The sequence below is a fragment of the Aricia agestis genome, chromosome 15 (assembly GCF_905147365.1).
Source record: "Aricia agestis chromosome 15, ilAriAges1.1, whole genome shotgun sequence".
NCBI lineage: Eukaryota > Metazoa > Arthropoda > Insecta > Lepidoptera > Lycaenidae > Aricia > Aricia agestis.
The window spans coordinates 12,524,553-12,546,965 of NC_056420.1; the positions used below are offsets into that span (position 1 = coordinate 12,524,553).

General features: G+C 36.9%; 3 protein-coding genes across 4 annotated transcripts in view; 1 reads left to right on the forward strand and 2 right to left on the reverse strand.

Annotated features, from left to right (window-relative positions):
- Positions 1-1,647: 1,647 nt before the first annotated feature.
- On the reverse strand, positions 1,648-3,750 carry LOC121734074 (ribose-phosphate pyrophosphokinase 1). Its single transcript, XM_042124487.1, has one exon. It carries the CDS (start codon positions 3,549-3,551, stop codon positions 2,523-2,525), a length of 1,029 nt encoding a protein of 342 aa, XP_041980421.1. The 5' UTR covers positions 3,552-3,750; the 3' UTR covers positions 1,648-2,522.
- Positions 3,751-4,226: 476 nt separating this feature from the next.
- LOC121734065 (histone H4 transcription factor) lies at positions 4,227-12,316 on the forward strand. The gene is made up of 7 exons (XM_042124476.1): positions 4,227-4,707; positions 5,299-5,443; positions 6,136-6,377; positions 7,275-7,481; positions 9,580-9,797; positions 10,429-10,686; positions 11,920-12,316. The coding sequence occupies exons 1-7, from the start codon at positions 4,462-4,464 to the stop codon at positions 12,287-12,289; spliced, it is 1,686 nt and encodes a 561-aa protein (XP_041980410.1). The 5' UTR covers positions 4,227-4,461; the 3' UTR covers positions 12,290-12,316.
- Positions 12,317-13,517: 1,201 nt separating this feature from the next.
- The window catches only part of LOC121734072 (spermine oxidase-like), a 38,196-nt gene continuing 29,300 nt past the window's right edge, over positions 13,518-22,413 (reverse strand). Inside the window, exons 1-7 of one of the 2 annotated variants that reach the window (XM_042124484.1) lie at positions 19,766-19,817; positions 18,783-18,953; positions 18,066-18,278; positions 16,988-17,195; positions 15,657-15,853; positions 14,753-15,121; positions 13,518-13,857 (exon numbers count right to left, since the gene is read on the reverse strand). In XM_042124484.1, the coding sequence (XP_041980418.1) occupies positions 13,620-13,857; positions 14,753-15,121; positions 15,657-15,853; positions 16,988-17,195; positions 18,066-18,278; positions 18,783-18,953; positions 19,766-19,773 (1,404 nt within the window). In that variant the 5' untranslated portion in view covers positions 19,774-19,817 and the 3' untranslated portion in view covers positions 13,518-13,619. Of the gene's footprint in view, positions 13,858-14,752; positions 15,122-15,656; positions 15,854-16,987; positions 17,196-18,065; positions 18,279-18,782; positions 18,954-19,765; positions 19,818-22,413 lie in introns of those variants that run through there. The other variant, XM_042124485.1, reaches the window with a different exon arrangement.

A 22,413-nucleotide genomic window follows, 5' to 3' on the forward strand; every position in this document is an offset into this window, starting at 1 on the left:
TATTTTCTTCTCTTGTAGGTAGGTATATTACCTATATGCCAGGTGTACAGGATTTTCCGATCTTGGCCAATTAAATGAGCGGTGCATAGGTATGTAAAATTTAGATGGAACTTGGAAGCCAGTTTGGATGTTTACTGAAAGAAGCAACGGTTATAGGTTAGGTTCATATTGTGTTCATCTAAATGAATTTACGGTTATAATCTACAAAATTCAGTGTTTTTACGAGTCTACAAATAAAATTAATGGAACTTTTTAAGTACTTACGTATGTTTTACCGGCTTTTATCCATTTCTTTCGTTTTTCAATAAGCCATGGCATGTGAATACTTTTGGCAGAAAAATAGTAAAATTTTAGATCGTTCGATTTGCCTTTATTTTTCTTGTATGTATTAGAACATCCGGGAATACAACAATGCTTGAAAATACTCAAATTTCTCAAGAAATCCTTTAATTTTCCGTAGCTTGACTTGAGCTTGTCAATAAAATTTTCGTAAAAGTTTCGACTACTCGTCACTAGTGGCAGTGTCATCGCTCTGCACGGTCCCTTTAAGCGTGGATAAATGCTTAAAAAAAATTATAAGGTCAAACATAGTAAGTTAACGATTGACCAAGTCGACGTAGTAAGACCTCTGTGGTAACTGGTAAGCCGTAATAATTATCAAGAGTTAACATACTAATATTTTAAAATATGTGAAAGTATGTCTGTCTGTCTGTTTCCTCTTCACGGCCAAACCGCTGAACCGTTTTTGGTGAAATTTGGTATGGAGTGTTATGGAGAGACTTGGAGTCCCGGGAAAGGTCATAGGATACTAATTATCCTGGAAAGTGTTCCTGCGCGATTTATATTGAATTAGTTTTAGTGTCATAAAAATAAATCGCCAAATGAGCAATACATTGCTTGATTCGTTACCACGCCACCGCAGCACTAGGAGAATTACAAAGTGCGTTGTTATTTTGCTTGAGCTCTCTCGCGGCGGTGCTCTGCAAGGTTGTTGCCCCTCTGTCAAGAGCCTTGGACCAGCCCCTGATTTATAAATAGGCCGTATAGGCTGCGGTCTAGGGATGGCACTTGGCAGCCGAATCCAACAGATTTCATACATAGGGCGGCGGAAATAAAGTGACCTACATTCTTAAAAATATAAATTCGACACTGTCTTGGAACAATTTTTTTAACTTTCACTGACGCGAAAGAAAATTACTATGAAAATGTTCCTTTTAAAAGAAAATATTATCTTAATTCACAATTACCGCGCATTAAACAACAAATACATATTTACAAGTTATCTGACCTTGTATATTGTTTTTAAGATGTCCATACTCAAATAATTACATCATTCTCAATTGCCCTCAGGTCAAAACAGTTTAGGTTTGTTTCTTGATTAGAAGCAAACATTAAATAATTTTGTACTTCATAGTTTTATGCAGCGAAATATGCAAATATGTTTGTAATCTTAATAATTTATCATAAAATCATTAAACAGCCTTCATGAAAGGTAATTTTCCAATGTCTTAATATAGATTTTCCTTATGAACAACCTAAAACAATTTTTTATTAAAATATTTATTTCCATACTTATTTCTACCATTACAGGTTTACCCCAATGAGTAAATGTAATCTGATATTGTTAGGGAAATAAAAAGAAAGAAGTTTGTCAGGATTTTTTTATTATGTCTTAAAATACGGACCAAATATACATAGTTCTATAAATTTAGAAAATCTTGCGCCTTATCTTTAAGCGTGCCAATTAGAAAACTTTGTAAAATATGTGGTTACAGAAATCCTACTCACATAGGCTTCATTTACAGCAATACCACATAAAAAAATTACATCAATAACAATTTAAAAAATAAAAATCTAAGCACCCAAAACATTAACATTCAAAGATTTTAACAAATTGTTAAACCCACAACAATGCAGTAAATTAAAGTCAACAACTCTCTGCTTCTTACCCCTTTCCAAAGTTAACAATTCTTTTGAGTTTAGCATTGTTAAGATATTACGTAACAGATTTTAGTGACATAATAAAGGTCCTAATTCCTTAACAATAAATTTTTTTTTTTTTTTTAATTTTAAACCTATGGAAGAAAAAAATATGGCAGAATGCATATTTTAACTTAATGAGATAATAAACTAAACCTAATGTCTCCAACATTTGTTACTTGATATCACATCATCAGGCATCAAGCAAGCCTAATTGACAAAGCTACATTGTTTACAATTTCATTTACTACAACTGATTTACAAGAATTATGACTAACAGCCATTTTGTTTCTAAATTGGTGTGTGTAAAATTATTACAACTTCTAATTTCATCTTTTGATGCTCCATAAAATATCACATTGCCTTATATAATGTAAATATTTTTCTTGTAGCTTGCATACTCGGCTTATTATAGTAATTAATAATAAAAAATCATCACATGCCAATAACACTGCCAATCATCCTCACACCCCACTATTAAATGAATGTAAATTAAATGTTGGAACTAAACCTAAAATAATAATAAAATAAAAGGAATTAAACTAGTATGGAACATTGGAGAACAAATAAGACACAGATTCTCCGTTGTGTGTACGCCTCACCGCCTCTGCTAACATCATTGATACGTCGATGCACTGGATTTTGGGACAGTCCCGCATGTGTTTCTCCTGTGGTATTGTGTTTGTCACCACCACGGCCTCTAGACAGGCGTTGTTGATCCTGGAGATAGCGGGTCCAGAAAATATACCGTGCGTTAGTATAGCGTACACTTTGATAGCACCTGCCTCGATGAGCTTTTCGGCAGCATGGCAAATGGTACCACAAGTATCTGCCATGTCATCCACTAAAATTGCAATGCGATCTTTTACATCGCCTACGAGAACCATGGAAGCGACTTCGTTGGCCTTTTTCCTTTCTTTATGAATGAGGGCGAACTCGACATTCAATCTGTCAGCTATGGATGTGACCCTCTTAGCACCACCGGCGTCGGGAGACACGACAATACTGGTTTTCCAGTCCTGTATATTCTCCTTGATCCATTTCAGAACCGCGGGCTCGGCGAAGAGGTTATCTACGGGTATGTCGAAGAAGCCTTGGATTTGAGAAGCATGGAGGTCCATGGTGATGATGTGGTCAGCTCCGGAGACGGACAGGATGTTGGCGACGAGTTTCGCGGTGATCGGAGCTCTACTTTTGTCTTTTTTGTCCTGTCTGGCGTAGGGGAAGCACGGAATGACAGCGGTAACTCGAGACGCGGATGCGATCTTACACGCGTTAATCATGATCAATAACTCCATCAGGTTGTCGTTGATCTCGCCGCTGCCACTCTGCACGATGTAAACGTCCTCTCCGCGCACGGATTCGCCGATTTCCACGCATGTTTCCATGTTACTGAACTTCTTAGTTACGACTTTTCCGAGATCGATTCCCAGGCGATCCACGATCTTTTGCGCCAAATCAGGGTGGGAGCTACCGCTGAAAACTTTGATGTTCGGCATTCTGGTTGCTAGGGGTGATACGATGTGGTCGAATTTATTCACTACTTCTTCTAAAGTTATAGTTGATTTCATCAGCACCGGAGTAAATGACCTCCGGTACGTTGCGAGGGCAGTACGCGAAGTGATGAGATTAAACGATGTATGCCTCGACTATTTATTGATAACAAGATTTATAATAATACCGTGGTGACCCGCACCCACGCGTAAATACAAAACTTGAGTTATCTGTAATTTTACAGCACGTTTTATTTTATTGAAATTGAAATGTCAAAAAAAGACAAGCAACTTAGTAAGTTAGATTTTTTTTCATTTGAAAATGAAGCAAACAAATTTTATCAATATTTTATTTGTCAAAGTAAAGAAAGGATTTTGATTTTTGAAGATACCAAAGTAGTAGTAAAATACTTAAAGATTTTGTAAAATTGCATATTTTATATTTATACTTTTCTTTAAAGTTTTTTAATATCTTATTCTGAAAATATCCAACAATACATTAAACAACGAACTACAAAGACAGAGTACAGACAGACTACAGAATGGAAAACCGAGATAGAACCTTTGCGTTTTACAGAAAAAAAAATCAGTGTCAGACCGTCTGACAATTTATCATCATCATCATCAAAATTCAAAAAAAAAATATCAGCTGACGTCTGACTCAGACGTCAGCTGATATTTTTTTGAATTTTGACACTTGTGAAGCTGTCACGACACTCACGACCACAGATTACTAGTATATATTTGGTCACGACCGTAAACATCGTCCGCTGTAAAACTATGTTTTTTAATCAAATAACTATTTTTTTCGACTAAAGTTGTAGCTATTTCATATTTTATTTGATAATATTAAACAAATCCTTTATGTTTACTAATCTTTTGCGAAGAAGAAAGCTTAAATAGTATGAGAACCAGCCGCCAAGAAATCTATGGCGCCAACATTTTTTAGTTATATTCCTCATCTTTATTTTGTTAAATTATATTAATCATGGAAGGGTCTAGTGAAATCGTGGATAATAATGATAAACTAGCAAATAATTTAAAACTAGTGCGCTGTTTGGACTGGCTGCAAAAACAGAATCATCCAAAAAAATTAGCACAACAGAACAAAAATGATATACAGTTTATCATAGAAACCAACGCTCATCGCAAGAAGTTTTTACTGTCTACTGCTGAAGATGATGCTACTATACCAGCCGGCGTCGACGAGAGACCGTTACAACCAAAGGCTGTGGTAAGTGTACCATCTGGAGAATAGAATATTTTTCAGATCATTCAACGTTTTGTCTCAATCCCTGTCCTATAATTTCACGACATTGTGGCTCGGGTGGTTTGCGCGTCGATGCTCAAGCCTGAGTTTGCAGATTCTTATCCCTGCTAAATATAGCTTTGTACTTCTGGATAGCAACAAGTACTTTGTCAGCTGTCACAATATGTACCTAAATCTTTACAAAGGCCCGTTATTATCTTTGGCCTTTATAGAAAATGCATGATATTTTGTTGTATTAACACAGACAGACAAGAAAGGAGCCTTAATATCTAATAAAGCCCCTTCTATCTGTTTAAGGGAGATCGCAGACGGCATACTTTTTGTGTGATCGAGTCTGCGGCGCACATACAGTCTGCATCAATCACACAAAAAGTGTGCCATCTGCGATCTCCCATAATCTTATAACAGTTATTACTTTATTTTGAATTTTACTTAGTCCATGGCTTCCAAACTCTGTGTCACAATATTTTGGTTTGTAGAGGGCATTACAAAAAGTACCCACTATTCATTAATATACTTGTTAAAATGAGTCCTAAGTAAAAAAAATAATTTCAGCCGAACTATAGACTCAGATTTGATAATCTGACCATGGAGTGTGAATGGCAATCATGCTGTCAACGCTACAAAGACTATATGGACTTTCAGGAGCATGTAGTGTCCCATGTGTCTGAAGTAAAGGTTGTGGATATGGGGGAAGAAGGTTTGTAAAATATATGTATTAGCACTATTATTCTATTCTATTTCTTAACTTTACAAGATGTAGTGTTTGCAGTTTATTTTGGCTCTTGTCTTATCACAATTTTTATCAAAACAACAAAACATCAAAGTTATAATATTAATGAAACTGACATTTTAATTTCATAATGACATTTTTATACATAATAGTTTAGAATAATATTAATGAATTCATTTTACTACTTTATATTAATTATTGTTGACTGTATAATTATTTTATGACCTGTTTTAGACTGTAAAAATTCTTTATTGTTAATTTTGCATGCCCACAAAGGCCTATGTGTTGAACCTAATATCAAATATAAGACCTAAATTATTGTAGCACACATACGCAAAAATAAATGAATTTGAATGATTTTTGTACACAGGACTCCTATATGTAAGGGATGAGAGAGCAATTTAGCCATTTTGATTTTTAAATAATATTAACCATAATACAATTTATTAGTATTTGACGTTGTCAGCTATTAAAATACTAAAATTTCTGTGTAGAAATACAATAGTTCATCTTACTGACATTACAACTAGTTGGAGAATATTTACTTTTTAATTTATAAGGCCCAGACTGTACTTCATAGGTGTACAGCGTTTGTTCCTCCAATGTTGCTTAAAAATTTAACATGACATCATAATAATTTACTTCTTTTACATTTACAGTGTCATACACTTGTTGCTGGGACATATGTGGGTACCAGTCACCAAATTTTAATGACATCGTCAGGCACGTCAACTACCACTCTTACCACTCTAGATTATTGGCAATAGGATTTAATGCGAGAGCAACATTGAAACTTGAGAGCTGTCGCAGGGATTCAACGAAGAGGAACCAACTACCACCATTGAAGGAGGACCATGCTTGTCTGTGGTTTGAATGTACACACAAGTTTAATTCTTTTCAAGTGAGTTCTTTTATATATAATATTTAATCTGATGAGCTTGTCTGTCCCTTTGTTATAAATGTATTTATTGTAGCTTCAAAAGCTACAATAAATAAACTTCTAACCAGTATCGCCAGATTTTTTTTGTGTCAAGTCGGGACTTTGGAAAATAGAGATATTCTTCCATCAACAGCGGGACATAGTAAAAAACGTATAAAATCAAAGGTTTTCGAATTTTTATCTTTTTATTTTACTTAAAATAACGTTTACATATGGTTTACGTGACAATAGTGTGTAATGAGTAAAAGTAGCCATAGAAAATACACCCCTCTATCTCACACACATCTTCATTACGCACCTTTCTTTCTCAGCACGCTGAAGGTTAGTTCGAGTTATATCGAAAAGCTGGACTAAGCGTGTTCCATGCGGGGGACATTTAATTTTGATAAAAAAATCGGGACGTCCCGCCAAAATCGGGACATCTGGCAACACTGCTTCTAACTATTATGATAAGCTAATTCAGTTTAATGAATATAATATATAAATTATAATACATATATTAGCTAGGCATATTTTATGTGACTTTGGATAGTCTTATAAATCAAGAATTACGACTTTGATGTTAGCATTGACAGGGTCAGTGTAAGAATAAAATACTATAATAGAGGCATCAAACTAAACACAAGAGTCTACTCTTTCTAGTCTCATTCTATGCTAGAATGAAGAATCTAACATTGATGTCATTGACCTTCTGCTACTTGCCTCATTAACTTGTGCAAATTTTTATCAGAATCATCATAGATATCCAGTCCAGGGCCCTATTCAACAGACTTTTGTCAGTTTCGTAAAAAAGTTACATTTCGCTCAATTAAGCAAGTTATATTGCCAATATAGTACAAATGTTTTTTATTCTTTCAGAAATACCTTGACCACGTTGTCGCACACATAAACTTCATAGAGAAAAACTTTATATGCGCTTGGGCTGGCTGCGGTATGAAATTTACTAGGCGGGCTCTACTCAACATGCATGTTCGTTCCCACACCGGTGAGAAGCTCATAGCGTGCTATCACTGCGGACGACATTTTACCAGTAATCACAAGCTGAGCACGCATTTGGCGAGACAGGTGAGTAATCTATCTAATATCTATACTTATAATCTATATTAATATTATAAAGCGGAAGAGTTTGTAAGTTAGTCAGTTTGAAAAAAATCTTTCAGTGTTAGAGAGCCCATTTATCGAGAAAGGCTATATAGGCTATATTTTATCAGGCTAAGACTAATAGAAGCGAATAAATAGAAGAAAATGTGGGGAAAACGGGGGAAATTATTTGAAAGAGTTTATCTCACGAACTACTGGAACAATTTTGATGTTATTTGGCACAGAAAGAAGTAGAACACGTGAAGGATCACAGGCTATTTTTGTGTGGACTAATTTGTCTGTGAAATATCTAATTATAGCGGGCGAAGCCGCGCGGAACGTCTAGTATAAAAAAATGTATTGTCTGTATGTTTGTTACCTGTTCACATTTGTTAATGTATTCAATGCGATAAATGAATTTCGGCGCAACAAAGTTGTGGGTTTAACCCAGTCTACAATGGACTCATTAAAATTTTTATAAATGCGTGTTTGTCTATCTTTTAACTTTTGACACTAAAACTGCATAATGGGAGTCCCATAAAAGTCCGAGAATTTATCATGGAAAAACGTGAACGAGTGTGATATACGAATTTCAGCGAACTGGGAAAATTTGCCTGCGCCAGGCCTGTCCCACTCGCGCGTTTTGGTATCGAACTGTAAGTACCCCTTTAAAGGGGCAGATCACAAGGTACTCACAAGCGAGCGGTGACTAGGGTTGCCATCACCCAAATTGACTTCGCCGGTCAGGCACGACAAAATTCCCGGACATTAATTACAGTAATTACGATAACGTCTTGCCAATTTTTGTTTTTCCAACAAGAATTTGTAAAAAGACTAACCCAAATCAATGCAAAAACCGTATGTATGCTTAGCGAGTTTTTATCTTTCGTTTATTGCTGCATGACCTAAAAATTAAATTTCTCTCATCAAAGGTGTCTGGATTTCACCCGGACGCTTTTCAAAAAACCGACCGGACGCACCCCGGACGCCCTTCAAACTAGGACAAATCCGGGGAAATCCGGACGGATGGCAACCCTAGCGGTGACGCGCGCGCTGTGACAGAATCATTTTTAATCTGATAAATATGAACAATTGAAAAAAGTCAAAAAAATATTTCAATAAAGTAATTTAAGACTTTAAAATAAAAAAAAAGATAAAAAAAATACACAAATATAGCAAATAAACCAATTTATAGTATGCGGTTTGTTTGTACAAACCGCATACTACACATAAATAAACACAAGTTACTATGTTTAAGTTGTAAAAAATTCCTGACCAGCTCCTACACTATAATCGAATATAAAACTATTATAAAATATACGTTGGGTTACTAAAATTTGATTATTACTAGAAAAAAGTTTGCTATTAGTAGCTATAGTAATTAAAAGGAGATTTTCTAAAAGGTAACAATCCTGATTTCGTCAGAAAGGGTACCTCTTACGCGATAGAAAGAGAGCGCACATGTAGGCAAATATAATTGTAGGCGCCTAGCACTGCGCGGTCGGAATTTGATCTTTATAGTTTCGTAGCATGAGTTGTTATTTTTTTTTTAAATATCTTATTTCCATGAATTTTTTTTTTAACGCCTCCGTGGTCCAGTGGTTCAGAGCTCGGCTCTTGACTCGGAGGTCGTGGGTTCGATTCCCGCGTTGGAAACATGTTATTTTCAAGTTTGGTTAGGATAATGCAGGCTGATCACCTGATTGTCTGACAAGTAAGATGATCCATGCGTCGGATGGGCATGTAAAAAGTCGGTCCTGCGCCTGATCTCTCGCCAGTCGTGTCGGTCTGCCGTCCCACTGGGTTATGAGAGTAAAGGAATAGAGAGTGCTCTTGTGTACTGCGCACACACTTGGGCACTATAAAATTACTCCTGCGTAGCTGGCCTGGTTTCCATGAAACCGGCCAGCGTCACCGAAACCGGTGTGGGAGCTATTATTGTTATTTTTTTCAACGGGTTTCACGTGTGGGAATTCTGTTGGTACTACTAGTATATATTCTGTGCCTGCGCAGTAAACTAAGCTCAAAATCTGCACAAAAAATGTACTTAAATTTTGCCTGGTTACAAATATGTATATTCCAGAACGCTGCCCAAGAATGCGGTTACCAATGCTCAGTGTGCGGTAAATGGTACGCCACGGACTATCTAGTCAGGGAACACTCTAGACAACATGTGTCGTACTATGCCTGTTCCCTGTGCGACATGTCGGCGCCGACGCGAGCGGCGATTGCCGTGCATATGCGGTACAGGCATTTAGATGATGCAGTGAAGAATTTTGAGTGTACGGAGTGTGATTATAGGTAAGATAAAAACGGTAGAGTTTTTCGTGTCAAATGTCATGAGGGTTGTCGATATATTATATTATCATTTGCCACCAGAGGGACGGTGGGGTACTGGGGACTTTCGTGTCAAATGTCGTGTCAGACACATGACAGCTATATCGTGACATGTGGAAGTTATTTCGTGACACGACAATGAGGTATGTTTGGCGCTATGTAGAGTAGACGACCGTAGGGTCTATCGTGTCAATTGTCGTGCCAAACAGCTATCATATGTTACGAAATAACTTCCACTTGTCACGATATAGCTGTCATATCACATATATCTGTCTGACACGACATTTGACACGAAAGACCCCAGTACCCCACCATCCCTCTGGTGGCAAATGATAATATATATCGACAACCCTCATTGAAACGAAAGACATTACTTTATAATCGAGATAGTTTCGATTTAATATTAGATCGATAAAATGCACTGTAAGTGATCGATACAAATGCACTGTAAGTCTCGCTTAAGTATAGTACATTAACTATAAAACGCACTTTTCGAAAAACTCTTGCCTTCTGACGTCTTTAAAATTCCTTCTGTTGTTTTTACATGAAACAACAAACTTTTATTCTACCTCACTGTAATTTTAATATCTTTCAGGACTGTAATAAAATGTGACCTTGATAAGCATATGCGCACACACAACAAGAAAAGGAAAAAGGGAAAGGCTGGAGCGAGCAGCGATGAATCTACAGATGATGAGAATCCGGCCAAGAAGGTCAAAAAGGAAGTAAAGAAATATGCCTGTCATTTGTGCCCGTCGAAACAAACGAAAATATTCTCAAAAGGATACCGGCTTACTACTCATCTAGTGAATGTTCATGGAGCGCAATGGCCTTTTGGACATAGTCGGTTCAGGTATATCTATACTATTTGTTTTTAATGTAATATGGGGGCAAACAAGCAAACGGGTCACCTGATGGAAAGCAACTTCCGTCGCCCATGGACACTTGCAACATCAAAAGAGCTGCAGGTGCGTTGCCGGCCTTTTAAGAGGAAATAGGGAAGGGTAAGGAAGGGAATAGGGTAGGGGATTGGGCTTCCGGTAAACTCACTCACTCGGCGAAACACAGCGCAAGCGCTGTTTCACGCCGGATTTCTGTAAGCCCGTATTTCTCCGGTCGAGCCGGCTCATTCGTGCCGAAGCATGGCTCTACCACGTTATATTATAAAGTAGTTGTTGATAAAAGTATATTTTACCGGGATAAAAAACTTCTCTGCTTCTTATCTATACATCTATACATATAAATAAAATTGGAGGGTCTGTTTGTAATATTGAAAGAACCATTTTTTACTACATGCATATGAATGTACATACGGTACATATACCAAAATAGCACTTTTTACAATTTTTGTCTGTCTGTATGACTGTCTGTTTGTTCCGGCTAATCTCTGAAATGGCTGGGTCAATTTTGACGGGACTTTTTTTGGCAGATAGCGGATATAATATGGAGTAACTTAGGCTACCTTTTAACCGACATTCAATAAAGGAGGAGGATATATTTTAAATTTTTATATTTGTTCATATATATTTTGTAATTTCAACTTTATAGCTAACGCGATGCTTGAGATATATCAGCCTGCTCTACTGCCTGCTCTCTGACATACCTACTTACTACTATAATATTATTGCCGCGGACGAAGTCGCGGGCAACAGCTAGTTTATTAATATAACGAAAAGCAATATTTTTATAGTGGGATGCAATTAACCTACAACGCCATCTATCCGCAGGATATAATACAAATTTTATTAATGTTTTTATTTGAACTCCGTTTCTAATAATAAAAGTTACTAAATAGACGTGTTATGCAATTTTTCGTCCTTATATTCCTATAAAAAGCTTAGTGAACAAGGGCAATTTTTTTTATAGCATATCCATTGTGTAACTATAATTATTACTAACCGGGATACCCTATATTCTCGCGTTTACACAGAAGCCTACTAGGTAAGACTGTCGACTCTAGACGTTTGTAGTCAAGTGGTACAAGTAACAATTGAAATTTTTGTATTCTATACTCGGGCCTATACTCAGGCCTTAGATACGAATAACTCCAGCTTAAGATTTCTAAATTCTAAAAATACTTTCACAGGTACCAAATCAGCGAAGACGGAATATACAGACTGACAACCACTCGCATTGAAGATTTGGAAGTATCCAAGAAAATTGTTGGAGGAAACAGTATACCAAAGGAATCGCTGGAGCCAAAATATGAGTTTAATGTAAAACAAATAAAAGCGACAAAATACACTCCTGTACAATTCGAAATCTCCCTAAAAGGTGGGAAAAATATTGATGAAAAGGAAGAAAGTGCAAATATTAAAGAAGAAATAATGCATGAATATGATGAAAATGAAGGTAATAATTTCGTGGAGATTTGTATGTATGATGTTGACGAATCTGGCAACATTATACGTTCGGAAACTACTATACAGGAAAAGAATACAATAATAACTACATAGTGCAAAAGTGCATACCAAAAACATGAACATGGAAATAATTATTGTTTTTTTTATGCTGGCTGAAATTGATCCGTCTTGACTGGTCTTATTAAAAACTGGAAAAAAAATTTTTACCTTGAAAATAATGAAGGTAATGTATCGTAGGAAATTCTCCTAATAAATATGTACTATCAGAAGAGAGAGAAGTTGATTCCTAGGCGGATGGGGGACCTACGTAGTTTGGTCGCGTTACATCAAACCTAGCCGACAGATCACAACATAAAGTTAATATACCTAGCGGAATAGAGCAACAATCTCGAGCTGTCAAACGAAACCGAAATTGTTTACATCGGTATGTAAAAATATGTGTACGTATACACTTACACAAGCATGATTGAACATGATTTCTATGAGATTAAATTGTCAACGTGCGGCACGTGCCGACTGGACGTCCAAAAAAGAGTGCTGCTGTCATGTATCACACGTCTCTTTTTACCACGCCGTGTTACTGATAGTGACATCTCTCTTGCTCAGGCCTTTGTTTCTCTATTCCGCTAGGTATATTAACTTTATGGATCACAATCAAGACTTGGCTTAAAGGTCTCGTTACCAGGCCATTAAATCTTAAAAAAAAAAAAAAAAAAATTGAATGGACATGATCCGACCAAATGACGTTAGTCAGTGTTATGTCAACTGCCCAGGAATCAATTTCCTCGATGGTACATGTGTGTCTCTGATTTTTTCATTAAAATCAATTTAGTTAATAACTTGAAGAAGTAACAGAAAGATAAATATTCGATTACAAAATATGTTTGTACGGGTGTAAATTTTCTGTCCTACGCACAAAGTGATATTAGTTAGTTACTTACACATTAGACTACACTTCTTTAACTTTTTTTAAACTTAGCGTACTGATGATATATTTTAATACATTCATTCGGTTGTAACATTATAAGTGTTAAAACGAAAATATAGTCTTAAAGTGCTATTTTTACTTTTTGTATTAGTATTTAGATTTATTATAGAGGCCTACAGGCGACAACCTGTTGTGACTAATTAGTAGTTTATCCTATGTTATATTCTTTTCAATAAAAAAAAAACAAATTAAATTTCAAATAATGTTTTATTAACATGTAAATATAAAGATTATACTTTGTGTCTAAAAAAAACAAGAGAATAACTAGTAATAATAATTATAAGGAATGAAAATTATGATATGTAAATTCATAAAAAAATATCTTAATTAATCTAAAAACTTTAAAAATGTCGAACGTCTCTGTTTTGAAGTCTTCAATAACATATTTTTAAGGCTGGCAATAACAAATTATATTTTGAGACTGGCAATAACAAATCATTTTTTGAGGCTGGCAATCAATCTATCGGCTTCCCGGAAGCCGGCTTCTATAGCACCGTGGACGGCGGAATGTCTGTGGTGCGAAGTCGCTTCCCCGGCGAAGCATACGACTGGGAAGTGGTTGGCGTGGTATAGCGGTTCGCTGAGAACTATAGCGCTTCCGCCATTTTCTTCGTTGGCAACACTACGGTACGAATAAGAGCCGCGCGCTAGCGGATTTGAGCCCCATTGAGATCTGAAATAAATATATTAGAAAAGGCTATAACATTATGAAAATACTGCTGAAGCTGATAAAGGTCTATCAAAATTTTATTTATTTTATTTTATTAAGGCAAAAACAGAGTCAGATAATTCAGAAAGTATAATAATCAAGAAAATTCAGATAATTCGCGTACTTGTTTCTTGTAATCGCGCAGCTTTGAGGAGAAGATGTCTACTTTGCATAGATTTTTATTATAATGTGTGCAAGAACGCAGGGTCCCCGTAAGGGCTACTGGCACCTGTGTGCAAAAAAAAAGATTTTGGCCCCCCTTTAGGCAAATTTGGGTCCTTGGTTTTGGCGCCCCTAAAGATGGCGATTTAGCGCCCCTAGAGGATGGCGTCCGTGTGCATTGCACACATTGCACATATGGTAGCGGGGGCCCTGCAAGAACGCCTGAGAAAGGTATTTTTAAAATCAGTGGATAAAAATAAGTGCGCAGTGTTTGATTTTAGATCTCTTTAGTGGGCTAGAAGTGAGCGGGCGCGCGCACGGATCACGCTATTGGTAGATCAGTGTTTAGGCCGATCGTCATTGGTCAAAAGCAATCAGACGGTGACATGTTATTGGTAGGTATTGTACGTTATTGGCGTAGTTGCGTGTTAAGTACCTATATTCGCATCATCTACCGACCTTCGAGAAGGAGGAGTTCTGGCCGATTGGAGTCGTCTACAGGAGGTTCCGAGGACGACTTCCGAACACGTCGCGCCCCACGTCGCAGACAATTCGTGTTTAGTGTTTTAGTGTTAGTGTTAGTTTTTAATATAATTGTATGTATGTTAGTCTATAAGGTATTTATAATATGGGCCAAGATGCCTGATTTAAATCAATAAATAAAAATAAAATATATTACCAAATTGTTATGTACTACCTCAGTATATTCTTGACTGGTGTTACTTTAAATTCCTTTTTAAAGAACAACTCCAGCATCTTATTAATTTCAGTCTTGACTTCTTGTTCGCTTGCTTTCTCCATTTTGATGGCCGCTTCTCCGTATATCCAAGCTAGGAGCATATTAGGGTATTGGGTCACAGAATATAACCCAACGATTTCTGTCACCCAGGAGTTTCCAAGTTTCTTCTTGTCCTCATCAGTCCAGAGGATGGTAAAATTGGCAGGACTTTTTGGCCACCATGGTTTAGTGAAATCGATGTAGATTTTATCAAGAACAGCAAGTTGTAAGTTTTTGATGGCGTTTATTTTTTCAGCTGGCAATGGCGGGTTGAAAAGGTTGCTGTACCTGAAATATTTATAACGGTCAGTGCCGTAAATAGGGCGGTGCCACCGGTGCTCAGGCACAGGGCGTAGACTCGACTGGGGGGGCGCAAAAACGGCCAAACCAGGCAGGAGTATTATTTTTTCGGTTTGCTCCCGATAATAGTTCCCGCTGCGCCCCTAGAGCACGATTCCAGCAGTATAATAGACCTATACATTGCTTTGGATAATATAATATCTAAAAAAAGCGAGGGCGCAGTTGTAGAAGCTCGCACAGGGCGCAAAAAAAACTGTTTACGGCACTGATAACGGTTATGACTTATGTATTATGTAAGTTGCGTTAAGGTATATAAAACCTTTTGGCACATTTACTATTCACACAATAGCAGGGAGTAAATCATAGAAATACAACTGTATTGTTTAAGCAGAAGTAATTATTGGCTGGTTTCTGGAGTTTTTTGAAGAGAGATTAACTATTCAATGGCGTTAATGTCGGTTTGCGTTTTGATGTCAGCCAACCCAAAGCACTGGAGAAACGGTTATGTCGTCGCTGTTTTTACCTCTCCTTTAGAACTCCAAGCGACATTGTAACAATGACGCTTTTGGCAGCATACAAGCTACCGTCTTTGCAACTGACGTGCACTAGGGGGTTATTAGCGTCAGCACTGCTCGGACTCGTCCGCCATTTTATGGTCTCCACTTCTTTCTTCAGATGTATTGGAATGGATATCTGCTTTGATGGGTCTGGATACTTTTTCTGGAATACAGAAATCTGGATTAGTTACCTGTTACTTGATGTTGAAGGAAATGCGTTATGCCGAACTTCGTTTATCGCGTGGAAACTGTATCTTCTATACAATATTATAAAACATGTGTTCCCTTTAATCTTTAAAAACGCAACGGATTTTGATGATTCTTTCAGTGTTAGATAGCCCATTTATCGAGGAGGGCTATAGGTTATATTTTATCACGCTAAGACTAATAGGAGCGAAGAAATAGAGGAAAATGTAGAAGAAAACGGGGAAAATTATTTGAAAGGGCTAACTTGAACGCGCTTTGAAAAATTCTTTCAGTGTTAGATAGCCCATTTATTGAGGTAGGCTATAGGCTATATTTTATCACGCTAAGCCCCAATTTCACCAACGTCTGTTAGTGTTAACAGCTTGTTAAAATGTCATGTCTTCTCTTTCATTCATAAGAAAAACGAAAGAGGTAACGTGATACTAATTCGAGCGTTAACTTTAACGGTCGTTGGTGAAATTGGCGCTAAGACTAATAGGAGAATGTGGAAAAAACGGGGGAAATTATTTAAAACGGCTTATCTCTCGAACTACTGGAGCAATTTTTATGTTATTTGGCACAAATAAGAAGTAGGTGGTCTACTTCTTATTGTGAAGGATCATAGGCTATCGATTTTAATCATTTTTTCAGTGGCTATATATTTTATACCCGTGCGACGCCGGAGCGGATCGCTAGTGCAGGATAAAATAAAATACTTTCTCGGGATTCAAAGTACCCCAGTTTAATTGATTTTGATATGATTTTGATCAAATTTTTGTGAGCAGACAGTTAAACACGTTGGATGCTAAGTTCAAACTTACTCGATGGTTTTGGCATGAGGACTGATTTCTTTAGTGAGGAGAGATCCTCATCGCTATTAGATCTACTAAAGGTACATATACATGGGCGTACCCAAGTTCTGGGCCAGGGCGGGGGGCCAATCAGATTTTTTATAAGCTAGGTATTGATAAAGAAGAAGTTGTTTAAAATCAGCAAGCATAATGATCAACCGATGTAGTCTACAACCAACCCCCAAATAACCTTTTAGGCTGCGATGTAAAAGAACTAAGAACAGCGCTTTCCCTGAAAACTTCCATAATCTAATACTCACCAGCAGAACATCCAAGATAGTCCTGTACCCTCGGCCTTTCCAATTCAGCATGAACTCTCCCTCGCAGCCCCAACACTCCTCAAGACCTTTCAGCGATTTCCCCAGCTTCGGGTCACTTTCTCCACCCACATGGCTATTCTTCTCAAAGAATTCCACGAAATATTTCGCGAGTTGTGGATTCTTTTTCAACGTCGGGTTATTTTTGGCCCTGAAAAGAAAATTTTTTAGATGTAATCAACGGTGGGCTTAATTCCCTAGATGACGCCCGCAGGGCCGCAACGGACGACTAACTTCGGTTATAGAGCGGGAACCGTAAATTTTCCGGGATAAAATCTATACTATGTTCCGGACCCCAAAGTATCTCCATACCAAATTTCAGCAGAATCAGCGGTTTGGGCGTGGAGAGGTGACAGACAGACTTTCGCATTTATAATAGCACGAGCTTTTGCCCGCGGCTTCGCTCGCGTTAAGAAGTATTATTATATACAAACTTTCATCCCCTATTTGAACCCCTTGGGGTTGGAATTTATCAAAATCCTTTCTTAGCGGATGCCTACGTCATAACATCTACCTGCATGCCAAATTTTAGCCCGATCCGTCCAGTGGTTTGGGCTGTGCGTTGATAGATCACTATGTCAATCAGTCACCTTTGAGTTTTATATATATATATATAGGTATATAGAAGAAGAAGAAGAAGATGGATAGTAATTCAGTTATCACATAATATTAGGTATTTAGGAGGGCAATGAATTAACTTGAGTGGAGTTGTACGACTTTAAAGAAAAATGCCTTAAAAAGGATATACCAGTTTGCTTTTCTGGGTGCGAATATGCATTATGCAATAGAAGCGCAGGCCTTCTTGATTGGCACCTGGTTTGATTTATCAGCACCTTGAACCCCATAAAAGGTATCCGGCTGCTCTGGATTTATCATTTATTTATAAGCAGTATAGGCCACACCTAGCTTATGGGCGGCAGCGTCTTATGGTGTCCTAGGACGGCGGCAAAGTTCGTAGTTCATACATAGGAGCGGCAAAATATAATGGCATATACTTAAAAAGATATATGTAGGTACTTACGCATTCCTAACGCAATCCTTTATAGACTCTGTATTGTTCTTCTCAGCATTCGCCACTTCGTCGTTGATGGCCTGAAGAATACTTTCGCTGAGTTCATTGGCTACTAACTGTCCTGTTGAGAGAAGGTACCATTTGTTGTCGGGATCCGGTCTACCTAGCAGACCTAGAGGGTTCGCTAGCTCGAAGACCACGTTGTCTTTTTCGCCGTGGCACCTGAAATATTCAGTTACGGTAGGTACAATCTTTTGACAAGGATTTACAGATATGGACAATTTGGACATTAATGGACAATGGACATCCATAAATCATGGTACGTTACACGTAATTTCAGATTTGTAACTCTTTTTAATTTCGAAACAAACAAAAGGTTACTTAAGTTTAAGTACAGACGTTATAGTTCTACAATGTTTCCACTTTGTCTGATACGTTAGAAAAGTCGATTGACAGATAAGGATCGCTTTTATTAGCAAGAGATTTTGTTAATATAGGTCTACCAGAATCTGATGGCAAATTTTCAAAAAATATCCTTGATTATTGCATAAAATATATTTGCATGTTTCACACAGAGAATCAGCCGCTATAAAGAAAAAAGGATCAAAATGTTTTATTCCAACTACCCCGGTATTTCTAGAGTCAATTTACTTTCTCACTTTTTGCCATCAGATTCTGGTAGACCTATAAACATCGATAGAACTTAGATTTCAAAAATCGAATTACCAAGCTGCGCCCAAATCAAGATGGCAGTCTCCGTATTCGATAGTTCGGATTCTCCCGCCAATTCTCTCGTCAGCCTCCAACCCCATGACCTTGAGGCCGGCGTCGTGCAGTTTCCGAAGCGCCGCTATACCTGATGCCCCGCACCCGATTACTATCACATCCATTACTGGCCTGAAAAAAAAATTTGGGAATAATTTGAATTTAAAAAATATTAGATTCTTAAACTCTTGGAACACGTTTCATGTAACAAAAATTACAGCTGATACATATTTATATACAGTATTGAATGTTGCTAATTGTTATTTTGGCATAATAATATACCTAAGTAGGTATACTAACATCGTATAGTAAGTAGGTATACTAACATAGGTATAATAAGTAGGTATACTAACATCGATTTGCGGCCTTATGACATCAATAACTAATAATATTACCTATATAATATCTCAACGAGCTATTATAGGTAAAACTGTTGAGCTACATAGCTAATATTGTAAAGTCTACAATCTACATCTATGGCCTACTTTATATTGCATGATTGGAACGAATGTGTGACAAGAAGCCATTTTATGGTCCTTCGAACCGATTGAAATCAACCGGTACATGGAGTACCACTCAGTGCAAGCTCTGAAATTCTCGACAATCACAATACACAATAATTTATACATGCAAGACAGAAAATACGGTAAGTACTGTCTTTTTAGTTTAGCTTTTTACCGGTACGTAGCTTATGTAGGTGAATGACGCAAGAGCCAAGATCGTCATTCATGCAGGAACTACGGAACGCTAAGTATACTAACACTAGGATTACTAGCATAAAAGTATTTTTGTAGTTACTTTTTCTTGTTAGCTCTTTACAATGATCATAATATTTAATGTTATATGAAAAATAAACAAGTTCCCACGCGGGCTCCATAAGCCTGTTCTATATTTAAAATCTTAATTAAGCGGCAAAAACAATTCTTAATTCAAACTTTACTCACGCAACCATGATAAACACCGCGTACGATCACAATCCGAAAACATCTGACAATTATCTACATCCCCGGCCCTGACCTTTAGAAATAATGTTATTCATCTTTATCGCGATGTATCTTTACGTTGGAAACGTTTAAAAGATCATAAATTAAAGAGAAATGCATGAAGATAGCTGTGAATGTAGAGGCAATGTAACTTTGTAACTAACTCTAACTAAACTGTAAACTTTTGTTTTTTTTAAATCCAACATTTGGCGCAGAGCACGCATCAGTCGTTTTGCTTTATTCAAATTTAGAACGTCTCGAAGGACCATTCGAAACAATAATTATAATTTCGGAATAGGCGACATCAACTGCTTCTTTTTGATGTTAGAACTACCCTCTTCAGTTATACCCATAAAGTTAATATACCTAGCGAAATAGAGAAACAAAGGCCTGAGCAAGAGAGATGTCACTATCAGTAACACTGCATGGTAAAAAGAGACGTGTGATACATGACAGCAGCACTCTTTTTTTGACGTCCAGTCGGCACGTGCCGCACGTTGACAATTTAATCTCATAGAAATCATGTTCAATCATGCTGGTGTAAGTGTATACGTACACATATTTTTACATACAGATAAAATAAAAAATAAAATATCTTTTTATTCAAAATGGGTATCATGATACACTTTTTGAAAGTCGAACGAAGAAACTACGTAGCCTACCACCGGTTCGGGAACTACCCCGCCAAGAAGAACAGGCGTAAGAAACTCGCACGGGGCCATCTTTTACTAAAAAAATGGAAAATTACAAAGTTATGGCTTACAGCTATGTAACAAAAATAAAAGAAAAGTAACCTGCATGGAGCCACCCTATTCCCAAGGTGTGCTGTCCTCGATGAAGTCATTGACTTTATAATACGCTTTAGCACACAAACGTTCTTTAACTGCTTTTTTAAATTTGATGAAAACCAATTTCGGTTTCGTTGACAGCTCGAGATTGTTGCTCTATTCCGCTAGATATATTAACTTTATGGTTATATCTTATGTGATCAAAAGCTACATCGTGTATGAAGTGCTCTACGTTAGACACGAACTAGCCTCACCGCATTCCCCGACCAGTGTCATACTTGGTAAAGACTGTTTAGGAATGTGTTACATTTGATAATATAACCTCTATTCATAGGAAAATAAGGATCAATCTCATGGAAACACTAACGACTGTACAGCGCACTGCGCAGAGTGCAGACATATTTCTTCGGTATTGTCTAACTTTGGGGCTTTATGCTGTAGAATTCTGAAGAAAGTTTTAAAACACAAAAAAATCGCTATCTTCTATTCTTGCACTATTTCCACTTTATTTACTTATTTAAATTATAGTTAAATTATCGAAGAAAATATAATTATTTCCGTGAAAGATGAAAATACATTTTCATCTTTAGAATACTCTGCCAATTATTATAATACTGAATATTATCTTGGATTAGTGCGGTCTATTTTTCGCGAATGGATTCGCTATCCCTAGAAATTAAATAACAATGAAACTTTACGGACATAAGAAGAAATATTATGTATTTAAATTCTAAAATGTCCAGGTGTCCTGGAAAATAGTCAATTATGGTCACCACTAGGAAGATGCAACTCTTGCGTGAGTGCGTGACACAGACATGACATCGTCACAATAGAGCGTCCTGCCAATAGATTTGTAACTTGTCACTGCGTAATCACAACAGGTTTATTTCAACGAGATCTATAAAAACTGGCCAAGTGCGAGTCGTATTGGTGTACGAAATCTAGCTGTTGTCATAATAATAATATGTTGACATAATATTATCTATATATTATTACGTGAGCCAAAAACTTTGTATCCCTTTTGACGAAAAATGGGGAAACGTAGGTGAATGAAATTTTGCACAGTTAAGTATAGTTTATATGCTGAAGGAGTGCATCGAACTAATATTATTTTGAAATAATGCTTTTATCATACATTTTTTAACAAATAAAACATTACACACACTACAACACACACACTGGGAAAAATTACAGTTTTTTGAGTGACGAGCCTATACATACGAATTTAAATACTCTTTTATTTATGGTTAAAGTCTGTTGACAACAAGGTGACAAATTGAAAATGGATTATAGTTTTTTTTTATTGAATCTGAGATACTATTAGACAATGCAATGCTCACACGGGCAGTCAGAAATCAGCTGAGTCCCAGAGACAAGAGTTGAAAAAAATATGATAAAGTCAATATTTTTTTACAAAAAGGTATGTGTCTAATGTCGCTGAAACTAAGGTCGAATTTTGACCATTGGGCGATCTATAGTTATTATAATTTTAACATCATGATTTCATTTTTCGGAAAAAAGTTTCTCTAGGCTTTGGACAGTGTTTCACCACTTCCTGATAAAGTGCCGAATAGGCTATCCACAACTTAACTTGGCAGATAGAAGTATGGAGAATCTGTCAAATAAGTTGTGGATAGCCTATCCGGCACCTTATCAGGAAGTAGCGAAACAGGCTCTTAGTAATCTGTGTCTAGAGTCTAGACTCTAGACTCTACATTTCTTCACCCCACTAGTGACTAGGGTTGGAACCGCTGCCAGTCCATACTAATATTATAAATGGGAAAGTGTGTCTGTCTGTCCGTTACTGAAGAGCAGTTCCAA